The 13,724-nt window shown below is 36.9% G+C and overlaps 1 protein-coding gene across 6 annotated transcripts in view; it reads left to right on the top strand.

Moving 5' to 3' along the window:
* HSPB11 (heat shock protein family B (small) member 11) overlaps window positions 1-12,698 on the top strand; it is a 33,000-nt gene extending 20,302 nt beyond the window's left edge. For all 6 annotated transcript variants that reach the window (XM_032360930.1, XM_032360928.1, XM_032360932.1 and 3 more), the window contains 4 exons: window positions 5,493-5,599; window positions 7,404-7,472; window positions 10,689-10,732; window positions 12,486-12,698. In XM_032360930.1, the coding sequence (XP_032216821.1) occupies window positions 5,493-5,599; window positions 7,404-7,472; window positions 10,689-10,732; window positions 12,486-12,599 (334 nt within the window). In that variant the 3' untranslated portion in view covers window positions 12,600-12,698. The remainder of the gene's footprint in view (window positions 1-5,492; window positions 5,600-7,403; window positions 7,473-10,688; window positions 10,733-12,485) is intronic.
* The last annotated feature ends 1,026 nt before the right edge of the window (window positions 12,699-13,724 follow it).

Consider the following 13,724-nt stretch of genomic DNA (forward strand, 5'->3'; position numbering starts at 1 on the left):
TCACAACATATATGTAAACAAATATATGTAAACATAATATTGTATACCTTAAACATCCACAATGTTGTGTATTGATTAAATTGCACTAAAGCTGGAGAAAAAATAATTTGTTCTCTGACCACTATGTAATTAAATTACAAGTAAATATTAAAAAGACCTTTGGAAAAACATCCCTGAAACTTAGAAATTAAGCATGGCACTTCTAAAGAACCCATTGGTCAAAGAAGAAATCACAAGGTATGTTAGAAAATATTTCTGGGGTGCCTGGGTGGCTCAGTGGGTTAAAGCCTCTGCCTTCGGCTCAGGTCATGATCCCAGGGTCCTGGGATCGAGCCCTGAGTCGGACTCTCTGCTCAGCAGGGAGCCTGCTTCCCTTCCTCTCTGTCTGTCAAATAAATAAATAAATAAATAAATATCTTTAAAAAAAGAAAATATTTCTGGGGTGCCTGGGTTGCTCAGTGGGTTAAAGCCTCTGCCTTCGGCTCAGGTTGTGATCCCAGGGTCCTGGGATCGAGCCCCGCGTCTGGCTCTCTGCTCTGTGGGGAGCCTGCTTCCTCCTCTCTCTGTCTGCCTGCAATCTCTCTCTGTCAAATAAATAAATAAAATCTTTAAAAAAAAAAAGGAAAGAAAATATTTGTAACCAAATGATAACAAAACACAATATATCCACATTTGTGGATGCAGCTAAAGTGATGCTTCCAGGGAAATTTTTTATAGCATAAATATTTTACCTTAAAAAGAATTTTTAGGGGCGCCTGGGTGGCTCAGTCGATTAAGCATCTGCCTTCAGCTCAGGTCATGATCCTGGGGTCCTGGGATCGAGCCCCACAACAGGCTCCCTGCTCAGCAGGGAACCTGCTTCTCCCTCTGCCCCTTCCCCACTTACTCCCTCTCTCTCTCTCTTTCTCTCTCTTGCTCAAATAAATAAAATCTTTAAAAAAAAAAAAAAGAATTTTTAAAAACCACTAGTTAAATTTCCACAGTAGGAAGCTAGATAAGGAAGAGCAAATTATACCCAAAGAAGGTGAATAATAAAGGTAAGAACAGAAATCAATAAAATAGAAAATAGACTATTAGAAAAAATTAACAAAGCTAAAACTGATTATCTGAAAGAAATATTGAAAGTTATAAATCTCTAGGAAAACTGACCAAGAAAGAATAGAGGAAATATAAATCACCAGTACCAGCAATGAAAAAAGCAGTATCACTACAGTTTCTAAAAGACTAATACGTCACTATCAAAGATAAATTTAGGATATCAAATCATTATGTTATATACCTGAAACTAACTGGTATATGTCAATTATACCTTAATTTTAAAATTTTTTCAAGAAAAGAACAAATTTAGGCTAATAAATTGATAATCTAAGTGGACAGATTCCTTAAAAAACTCAACCTATAAAAATGACAAAAGATGAAATAGAAAATTTGAGTAGCCATGCATCTATTGTATAAATTAAATTCCATCAAATATTTAGAGGAAAAAATAATATAAATCTTTCACAAACAGAGCAGGAAACATTTCCCAAATTGTTTTTCATGAGAACAACATGACCCTGATACCAGGACAAACCTGACGAAGACATTATGAGGAAAGAAAAAGGAAGGAAAGGAAAGAAAGAAAAAGAATGGACAAGAGAAAGGAAAATTAAAGACCAGTATCCTTTATGAATATAAACACAATTTTTTTTCTAATTTTTAAATTTTTTTAAGATTTTATTGATTTATTTGACAGAGATCACAAGTAGGCAGAGAGGCAGGTAGAGGGGGTGGGGAAGCAGGCTCCCCGCTGAGCAGAGAGCCCAATGTGGGGCTCGATCCCAGGACCCTGAGATCATGACCCAAGCTGAAGGCAGAGGCTTTAACCCACTGAGCTACCCAGGCGCCCATAAACACAAAAATTCTTATAAATTGAATCTAGCAAGTGGAATTAATCCTGGGAATGCCGAGTTTGGCATATTTACCACATTATCACAGGAATGCAAGGTTGAGTGTAATTCACCGCATTGTCAGAACAAGGGAGAGCAATCATGATCATACCAAAAGATGAAGAAGCATTTGACAAAATTCAGCATTCATTCATAATAATAATTCTTAGCAAATAAAGAAGAGAAGGGAACTTCCTCAGTCTGATAAAGACATCTACTAAACATGTTACCTTAGTAGTGAAATAATAAATGCTTTCCCGCTGAGACTGGAAACGGAAGAAGAATGTTTGTTCTCACTGTTCTTATTCAGCATTGTTTTAGAGGTTTTAGCCCATGCAGTAAGGCCAAAAAAAGACATAAAAGGCATAAGGATTAGAAAGAGTAAAATTAGGGGCGCTTGTGTGGCTCAGTGGGTTAAGCTTCTGCCTTCGGCTCAGGTCATGATCCCAGGGTCCTGGGATGGAGCCCCGCATTGGACTCTCTGCTCAGCGGGGAGCCTGCTTCCCCCTTTTTCTCTGCCTGCCTCTCTGCCTACTTGTGAGATATCTCTCTCTCTCTCAAATAAATAAATGAAATCTTAAAAAAAAAAATTAAAAAAAAAAAAAAAAAGAAAGAGTAAACCTGGGAGTGCCTGGGTGGCTCAGGTCATGATCCAGGGTCCTGGAATCAAGCCCCACACTGGGCTCTCTGCTCAGTGGGGAGCCTGCTTCTCCCTCTGCCTGCCACATCCCCTGCTTATGCTTGCACACTGTCTGTCAAATAAATACATTTTTTTAAAAAAGAAAGATTGTCTTTGCTTATAGGTTGTATTAGTGTTTTATAGGAATCTACAAAAAAACAAAGAATCTATAAAAGCCTACTAGAGCTAATAAGTACATTTAGCAAGGTCAATATGCAAGAATCAGTTATATTACTATATAATAGCAGGAAACAGTTAGAAATTGAAATTTAAAAAATTCAATTTCCAATACCAGTCAAACATAAAGAGAGTTAAGAATAAACTTAACAAGATATGCAAGACCTTTACAGGAAAACCATAAAATGCTGCTGAGGAAAATTAAATAACTAAGTAGATGAAAAGATATACTACATTTATGATCGAAAAACTCAGTATTAAGGTGCCAGTTTCTCCCTAAAATAACCTGTTGATTCAGTACAGTGTCGATCAAAATCTCAATTTTACAAGTAAAATACATCTTTTATACAAGTATAAAATACAAGTTGATTCTGAAATGTATGTGGAAATGCAAAGGCCCAGTCTACTCAAAGTAATTTGAGAAAGAAGAATGTTTGAGGGCTTACATTATCTGATTTCAAGACTTAATAACTTACAGTTATCAAAATGTGTGGTGTTTTTGTAAAGATAGATATGCATACCAATGGAACAGAATAGAAAGCCCAGAAATAGACCCACATATACAAGGTCAATTAGTTTTCAACAGAAGCCTAAGGATATAGAAGCAGATCAATGGAGTAAAATGAAGGGGACAGATCTACCCATCCATTAATTTTAGGCAAAGACACCAAGGCAGCTCAGTAAGAAAAGGAAACTCTTTTAATAAATGGTGTTGGAATACTTGAATAAACATACTGATAAAAATGAACCTCCACCCCTACCTCATACCAAACGCAAAAGTTAATTCAGGATGGATCATAGATCTCCACTCAGAGCCAAAATTACTAAGCTTCAAGGAGAAAACCTCAGAAAGTTCCTTTGTAGCTGTGAGGTAGGCAAAGATTTCTTCGACATAAAAATCACTAAACATAAAAGAAACAGGTAATAAAACTGGACTTCACCAAAAAAAAACTTCTACTCATTGAAAGATATAAGTAAGAAAATGGAAAGACAAGAAAATATTCACAGTACATATATCTCAAAGGACAAGAATACATAGTGAAGTACAGTTGACCTTTGAGCAACATGGGTTTGAACTGCATGGGATTTTTTTTCAATAAATACATGTACAGAGGAGTAAATATAACTTCTCTTCTTTCAGATTTTCTTAACATTTTCTTTACTCCAGCTTACTTTATTGTAAGAAGACAGTATATAATACATATGTAAGATATGTATCAATCATGTTGTCAGTAAAACTTCTGATATATATTTATAAATATATATGTGTATTTTCATATATGTATATGAAAAAGTGCTTAACATCATTTGTTATCAGGGAAATCCAAATGAACGTCATTGTAGGACACCATTTTATATCTACTAGAGTAGCTAAAAAAAGGGGGGCTGACAAAGGCAAGTATTGGAAGGGTATGGAGCAACTAGAACTCTCTTACATTGCTGGTAGGAATATAAAATATAGTACAATCACTTTGGAAATCTGGCAGCTTCTTGTAAAGTTATACATACTTCTGCCCTATGACCCAGCAATTCTATTCCTAATAATTGCCCAAGAGAAATGAAAATATGTCCCCAAAACACTTGTACAAGAATGTTTATAACAACCTATTCATAATACTAAAAAGCTGGAAGCAATCCAAATATCCAACAAAATAATCAGACAGAAGAATGAATAGCCAAATTGTGGCATAGTCTGTGTTCACAGAAATCAGAGCAATAGTTACCTAAGGGAAGTAAGAAATGTCTGGAAGGAAAGAAAAGGAAAGTTTCTGGAGCAATGGAAATGTTATGTATCTTGGTATTTGTTGCCCTAGGGTAATGGTTATGTGAGTATATACATTTGTCAAAACTCATTGAGTTGTATACTTAAATTTCACTGCAGGTAAAATTTTACCTACAAAAAGGAAAGAAGCAGCTTGTATAGTTAAAATAGAAATGGTTATTTCTGTGGACAGTACTATATATATTACATGTATTTTAATTATATATATGACATGAAATTGAATGCATTTTTTTTTCAACACGCATCTAACTGTGCATCTGCTATGGGTCAGCCAATGTGATAGTTGCTGGGATATAAAGATAATGAAGCGAAAGTGGTTGGACTCAGAGAATTCAGCATCTAGCAGGAGCCATAAAAGCACAAGAGAGAAGTACCAATGCAAAAATGGATTCTGAGTGCAAAGGAGGCCTGAGGAAATGATTCTGACTTGTTGGGGCTGAGAGATGGGACCAAAGAGCAAATATACTCGTAAGGGAAGAAAGGCCTTTGGGTCAAGAGAACCTCATGAACTAAATAAGGCACAGGAATATGACCCTGTATGATGTGTTTGCAGAATCTTAATTGGCCCAATGTGACTACAGTAACGGGAGAGCATACCATAACGGGAGACAGTGTACTTTAATAATGTGACCAGATCGTACAGGGTTGTAAAATGCCATCCTTCACGGGCAGATTTATAGGCACTAAGGGGCCACTGAAGGCTTTTAGACAAGAGAGTGACATCATTTCTGTTTCTGTGTTTTTAAAAAATGTATCTGGTAATAGTAAAGAAGAATTATTAAAGTTGGGGAGCGATTAGAGGCAGAAGGAAGAGGTAGGGATCTTAAGAGTTGAGGGTCGTTTATTGAAAATACCCACTAGAATTTTGTGATTGAATATTTTTATTTGGCTCTTCTTTTTTCTTTTCCTTTAAAATTAACAATAGAAATCCAGAAACATTTTGGACCACAACAGGAATGTTTCCCCAAGAGTTCATTATTTGTTTTCACAAACATGTAAGGATTGAAAGACTTGTAATCCGAAGTTACTTTGGTAAGCAAATAATACATTAATATTCATCATCTTTTCATTTTCCCATAGGCAGAGGGCACATATGTAAACTTTGGCAAAACACTAACTTTTCTTTGCAGCATGGAATCCAGTTTTATGGCTGGGTTGGGAGAATGGGGAGTATGGGTTAACTGCCTTGAGCACAGTTAGCTTCTCTAAAATTGCAAATTTGAAATCCTTCCAAAGTGCATAATAATTTCCATGCAATTTACTATGTGAAAATCTTTGGCAAAAAACCCTCTTATGACCTTAAGAAGCCAGCTTGCCAGAACACTCGGTTCTTCAACATCTTTATTCCAGATTCATTTGGCTTGGGGTTCTCTGTCAAATTCTTTCTGAAAATCTGATAACCTTGATTATTTGCATTGGATAATTTTTATTCTTCTTTTAATAATGGCATTTTCTGAGGCATTTAGGAGAGGACTCTCCCTTTGGAACATCATTCTGATCCTGTCTTGTGTTTACTTAAGGATAAAATATTTCAGACAAAATCATGGCAGGAGACAATACATCCCAGATGGTTCAAATGAAAAGACTTTATTGACGGGATTACTTACAAAATTATGGTCTGGGTAAGGGAACCTAGGATGGTGAGAACGCCCTGAAACTGGCCACAACAATAAGCCATTACCACCCCTAGGATAAGGGACAGAAATTGTGTTACCAGAGCCCAGTGAGAGCTGGAGCCTGGGTCTAATGGCCTGCCCGGCAGTGGCTGTAAGCATGAAGGGACCCAACCACTGTCTCGGACAGGGCATGGAAGCTGGAAGGGAGTGGGCAAAAAACAACCTGATCTCACTTTGCCACTGCCCTCCAGTTTCCTCCCAGTGCCTCCCATTGGCCAAACCCAACCAGAAGCCAGCGGTGCAATCCACAGTCGTCCTCCCCCAGGCCACAGAACAGAGAAGAGAAGAATGTTTCTAGCAGGATCTGGGTTAGGGATAATGGAGAAAAAACAACGCAGAAGGAAGATGCCTGGATTCTGGTTAAGTGTCTCTCTAGTCATTAATTGTAGAGGCTCTAGAGTCAGACACACCTAAGTTTGAATTCTCTTTCTGACCCTTACTAGCTCTGTTATCATTGAACACTTTGCCTGACTTCTCTAAGGTGCCTGATTTCTGTAAGCCTGTTTCCTCATCAGTAAAGTGTATTAGTAATACTTTCTCTTAGAAGATTATAGTCAAGAGGGAATGAGTAAATATGCCTGACTCACAATAGTTTCTCCATAAAGGTTTATGACCAAGATCATTAAAAGTATTATTATTATGATTACTGTTACTATTACCAGTACACAAAAACTCTGGATGATAACCAAGTTCAGAAAGACTCTACTAACTTTGTATTAGGTGCTTTGCAAACATTTGTAAGACTACAGTGACACAAGACTGCATTTTACCATAGGACCCTACAGAAAAACAGAGTGTGTGAATGATTTTCAGACCAGGTATTTTTTTTTTTTTAAGAATTTATTTATTTATTTGACAGAGAGAGATCACAAGTAGGCAGAGAGGCAGGCGGGGGGGGGGGGGGGAAGCAGGCTCCCTGCTGAGCAGAGAGCCCGATGTGGGGCTCAATCCTAGGAAGATCATAACCTGGGCCGAGGGCAGACACTTAACTGACTGAGCTACCCAGGTGCCCCCAGACCAGGTATTTCTGATCCCAGTATTTTGTGTAGTCCCACCAGTGCTTGACACTTTCAGAGAAAAAAAAAGGAAATGTAGGGATAGCAACATAAAATCAGGTAGGTAATTAACACTTTATTTATTTTGTTTACTCCCAATGTCAGTGAGGACCTTGAGGATTGAAAAGACCACATCTAAAGAGCCAGTTGATTTTGAGCCATGGATTGAAAGAGGTATGTGCTTTTTCGCTAGCATTGTTCTGGGTGTGAGGGAGGGGAGAATTGTCCTTTGATTCTATATTTCCAATTATGCTTTGGTGAAAAAAGGTGACTCTTGTGACTTATGTAGAGCCTAGAAACACCCAAGTTTGAAGAGAAGACTGCTGCTTCACTTCTGATTATGTAACTGTTAGCATGTTAATACTCAATTTTTCTGAGTTTCAGAATCCTTATCTGAAAAATGGGGACAGTAACCCACCATTTAAGGTTTTTTTGAACATAGTGTCAGCTACCAAACTATACATGGTAGACAATAAGTATTAGTTTCTTGTCTTCCTTCCTTCCTAATAGTACTATTTAAATATCATCATCAGAATTGCCTCTGGTTAAACACAACATGTTGCCTTCGTGTGTCTGTTTCCTTTCCTTCCCCAAATACCATGAGAATAATGGAAAAGGAATAAAAGGAGGCATAAACCTACAAGGACAAAAACGAAAAACAGTGAAAAAAACAGGAGACCAACGAGGATGTGAGGAATTAATCCATATTATGGAAGAGAGGACGCAGATGGAAGAGAAGGAACTAACGTCGCCGAATGGAGTAGTAGCTAAGTGCCATCCAAGGAGAGTAGCAATGTAAAGCAAGCCAGTTTGCCCAACAAAACCCCAGGATGGTCTAGAATTTGAAGGCAGAAGGTACCAGGGAAGGTGCAAGTGAGACGTAAACTGGAAAACAAGGGTAATTAGTTGAACATCTATATACAGAGTTTTTGACCCTATATAAGTTCTCCTGTTCCACAAAGCTGGATGATTCCTCTTTCCTCCCACAAACCACCTGCAAAGGATAATGAGGAACACTGTGTGTTGAGGTTCAGAACTCAGCGAGGCCAGACATAGTAGAGAAAGTAAGGGAGCTGTGCAGTTGAAAGCAGGGGATTTAAGCCTGCAAATTGAATGGTGAGAACTCACTCCTCTGTGCTCTAATGTTTATGACAGCAATCAAGAATATAGCCCCACCCAGGAGACTAAACATTTTTGGAGAAACCGAATGGCTCCAGAAAAAAGATCTATGGATACAGACAAAGGCTAGCTCATTCCTGGTCGGTCTGTTGAAGCCCTAGTCAGTGAGCCTGGTTCATGCACACGGTTTTCAAGTGATTTATTTATAAGTAACAAAAGATAGCCAAAGTTCACCGGTCATTTGATGAAGGCCTCAAACCTTGAATATAATCAAGCCTTTACTTCTAATTCCAGTATATTGGAAATAGAGGATAGAGGATTAAATGTAATGAAACTAGGAGGAGGTAAGATGACAAAATGTGGGACATTCTACAGAAAAACTGACCTGATCTCTTCAATAAGTCAGTGACATGGGAAAAAAATGTGTGTGGAGGAGAGAAAGCAATTCAAGTCTCCTTAAAGGAGACTTGATTCTGATTTGAATAAACCAACTATAAAAAGACATTTTGGGGACAGTTGGGAAATTTGAATGTGGACTGGGTATTATATGATATTAAAGCATTTTAAATGTTGGTATGATAATAGTATTATACTATTGTAAGAAAATATCTTTATTATTGAGAGATGGATAATCAAATATTTGGAGGTGAAATGTCATGTTGTCTTAGATTTCTTTAAAATACTTTAGCAAGGGCATCTGGGTGGGTCTGTCTGTTAACCATCTGCCTTCAGCTCAAGTTATGATCCCAGGGTCCTGGGATCGAGCCCCACGTTGGCTCCTTACTTAGTAGGGAGTTTGCTTCTCCCTCTCCCTCCACTCCTCCTCCCTGCTCATTCTCTCTCTCTCAAATAAATCAATAAAATCTTAAAAAGAATACTTTAGCAAAAAAAATGCCATAAGTTAAGTATAGTGAAATGTCAGTAATTATAAAATCAAGATGACAGGTATATACAGGAATTACATCGGTCTTTGATGTAAGTGAGATTTTCCAATTTTCTTCCCCCCTTTTTTTTTTTTTAAGATTTTATTTATTTACCTGAGAGTGACAGAGAGAGCATGAGAGGGGAGAGGGTCAGAGGGAGAAGCAGGCTCCCCACAGAGCAGAGAGCCCGATGTGGAACTCTATCCCAGGACTCCAGAATCACGACCTGAGCTGAAGGCAGTTGCTTAACCAACTGAGCCACCCAGGCACCCCCAATTTTTCATAACTAAACTAAGCAATGAAAGAAGAGGTTATAATTAAATTCTGGTAGAGGAGGAGTTGCATAAGAAAGAAAATGGGATCATAATTTGATACTTATTTCAGTAGTAAATAACATTACATAGATAATAATGTAACTGTGAAGTATTGATTTCAAAACTGAGAGGATGGCAGGAGGGAAGAGTTGCAGGAGGAGGAAGAGGATACCGATTTCAGAGACCTAATTTTCTCCTACCATAATATAAAGTCAGTAAAACACTAATAAATTGAGAAAAGGAATATAAACATGTTACAATTCTAGGGAAAAAACACTGAAGGAGTTGGAAACATTTGCCTCTCAGGAGCAGGACCGGAGGGGAAAGAAGGGGTCAGGCAGGGAATTACTACCATTCGTTACCTCAGAGAGAGGTTAGGAAACCGGAAGTCATGCCCCGTCTTACTTCCCAGAGACTATCCCTTTTGTAATATGTGCCTTAAAAATTATGTGCACTAACTATTCTGATACAAATAAAATTAATTTCTAAATAATGTCTGTGTTTATTATTATATCAATCAAATATTTCATGTTTCCAAAAGAATGTTTGATATGACTCATGACCAACTAAGTTAATCTGTTTTAAAATTATATTAACTAAAGTTGGGTACCAAGAAAGATCAATTCACAGGCAGCATAATTCAACATCACAGTAAAAGTTCAGCATGAGAAACCGAGCTGTGGTCATTACCCATGGGAGTGGTAATAAGATGGCTCCTTTCAGGCCTGTGATAACTGTTTGTGGCTTGATCCTTAAAAGGGATTTTCATATTTTGTCAATTCCTTATATTCCTTTACTCTGATTTACATTTCCTTTTGTTTATACTCACTACAGATGTTTTAGAGCTCACAGTTTATCTTTCACTCCTTTTACATCAAATATTCCTATTTTGATATTGAATTTTAACCCCCAACCCCTGGTAAGTCTGATCTAACTGTAGTTTACCAGACATCATGTTTTGCTGAGCCTAAATTTCAGTAGCTGTCCTCATATATTTTGAATCCTAACTCATTTCTGTTAAATTTCTGGTTTAGATCTAGTCCACACAGAGGGGCAGCTTCAAAATGAAGAAATTATGGTAAGTCAATATACTTTGTAGAGATAAACATTATCTTTAGTCAGCGCAATGTGTTTACGTTTTAAATCTATCTCCTCAGTCATAAAGTTAATAATTTGTGTGTTTTATTGTGATGTATTATAGGTTCTGTACATAATAACCCATGGAGAAGGTCATTCTCAATGATACTACAGTTTAAATAAAGCATGCATCAACTAGGCCTTTATCTGTCATAGACTAACAGCAAGGGTAAAACAATTCACTTACTTGTTTTTATTTTGTTCGTTTTTTTAGAAGTGTTTACTTGCTGTGCTTTCATTCATTTGATTCTGTAGGCCTTTTAGAATAGGAATCAAAAAAGGTTGAGATGCCAAAATCGGATGTTAATTTGAGCATGAAAGGACAAGAGAGATTCACATAAGGGGAACTGGAGCATAGGATCAGCAACAAATAAGCCAAAGAGAGATGAGGTGGAAAGAGAACCAGCATTTTTCGACAACATTCCATTGGGCTTTGCTTGTCAAGTGGAATGAATGCCCGTTGATGAGAAAGCTGCTGCCTCATCAGGGGTTCCTCTGTTCCTGCTCGTTAATCAGGCCCTGGTTTTAGACAAACACAAAAAAGTGAAACAACTAAATGTGTGGGCTTTTTTTTTTTTTTTAGGTGGTAGTGTTTGTTTAAGGTTTCTCTAAATGAGGCTTAAAGAGGAACCTTGTCCATTAAGTTTCCTTCTTCACAACTTAACCAGGCGCTGCTATGAAATCTGTGCTTCAAAAGATTCTGTAGGAAGTTTTTGAATGCTATTAATTATCTTCTCCGCCATCCAAATGTGCCCAGTGACTGGAGAGGCCAGTGGGGCCAGAAAATGATTAATTAGACTGAATTTTATCTGCCTGTTTTTCTCCATGTTTATTAATGGGTTATGATTAGTAAGCCTCTGCTAAGTATTTTGTTTTAGGACTAACTGTGAATCAACAACATTATAGAACAACATTATAGGACATTTGGAAAACAGTAAGGGGGAGTGGGCAGCTGGAAGTCACCCGTGATTTTATTACCCTGCCACAAGAGCTTTTATTACACTTATTTTCTTCTTGTCAGTATGCATCACATAGTTTAATAGTAAAAACTGAAGAATTTTGTATCTTTTTAAACAATATTATAAGTTCATAATTATAATTTTAAAATGAAATATGTGAAAATAGACAAATGTTCACTAATTTCCCTTTTCCTGCCTCTGTCATTAGAAGTAATACTCCAGGGGACATCTTACGCATGTTCTCACTACCATGATCTTCACCTTTTAAATAATTCTGTATGATTAAATTTCAAGGAATAAAATTACTGGGTCCATCAGGGTAGACATATTTATAGCTGCTTATATATATTGCCAAATTGCTTTCCAGAGAAATTATACAAATGTAAAAGTATAATAATGTTTCAGGGTAGTATAGTTAGAGGAATCATCAAACAAAGGAAGTCTCCTAACATGAAAAATACTCTAGAAAGACACTTTTAAAAAATTAATCAGAAATGTAAAGTTGCAATTTTTGTTCCACCCGTTATTTTTCATCAAACCAATGCTGGTATTTGCCGGGTGATACATCAGACCAGCGGTACTGTTATATGCAGGTGTCTTCTTTTCTGATTATTATATCTTATATATTATATATTTAGGATATCATTTTTGCATCACACTCTTTCTTCTGCTAACTGCTGTTTAACAAGTTAACTAGAGTTGCTAAATGCTTCCATATTGATTTTTCCTTTGCAGACACGAGATGGCCACGCCACTTACTTGAGATTCATGATTATATCAGCCTTTGATCATTTTGCATCTGTGCATAGTGTTTCTGCAGAGGGACTAGCAGTCTCAAATCTTTCTTAGTAATTATAACCAAATACTCTTGCATGATTTTTTTAACAGTATATTTATTTAAACATGAAGTTGTCGTTGATATGCTTTTATTAAAGGGATTTGTATCAATCTGTTTCAGTGTTTTTTTCTCTTAAACATTTTCTGTGAAGGAATTTGGTTCATTAGTGAGGAGTCATGGCCACCATATGGGCTGTAAGAAAGCTGTCATACAACCTAATAAAGGAAATGACATATATATGAAAACTTAACTGATAAATGCATTGTGTCCTCCCAGCATCTCACAGGGTGCCCTTCAGATGTCAGTGCATTAATTTTTTTTAGGTTCAGTGCATTAACTTTTTAATTTATTGATTGATTAATGAAGAGGGCTAAGTGAGCAACATAGACAGTAAATGTATGTGTTCAGAAAAGAGAAAGGATTTATGGGAATGTTTCATGGAGGCCATGGAACTTGAACTGAGCCTTGTCCAAAAAATTTATTTTTTTCTTTTAATTTAATTTTTGCCTTGATTTGAAAATCTCAGAGAAGAATTAGGGAAAAAACCATAATATGACTTTCCACAGACAACCATTATTAACATGAGTTGGTTTTTTTGGTGTATGTTGAGGAGCTAAAGAACAGGATAGGACAGATTAGGCAAAAATAAAGCTTTTCTGAATATACTTTATATACCTTAACTTTTAGAAACACAAATAACTAATATAACCAAAAATAAAAACAAAAAAGAAAGTCCTGAATATTGAAAACAAACAGAAATGCATGAACCTAACTTTATCACTAGTTGATAAAATAAACATATAAGAAACAGTGGCATTAAACGTGGTATTTCATCTATGTGGTTCATATTAGTTTCTTAGGACTGCCATAATGTACTACAAACCTGATGGCTTCAAACAATAGAAATTTATTGTCTCACAGTTTCAGAGTCTAGAACTCAGAAATTAAGGTATTGACGGGGTTTGTTCCTACTGGAGGTTCTAAGGGAGAATCTGTTCCATGGCTTTCTCTTAGCTTCTGGAGTTGCTGGCAGTCCTTGGCATTCCTGGGCTTGTGGCCCTGCAGCTCCAGTGTCTGCCTCTGTCATCACATGGCATTCTGTGTGTGTGTCTTCACATCATCTTCCCTCTGCATAT

Source organism: Mustela erminea, chromosome 10, assembly GCF_009829155.1.
Source record: "Mustela erminea isolate mMusErm1 chromosome 10, mMusErm1.Pri, whole genome shotgun sequence".
NCBI classification, from domain to species: domain Eukaryota; kingdom Metazoa; phylum Chordata; class Mammalia; order Carnivora; family Mustelidae; genus Mustela; species Mustela erminea.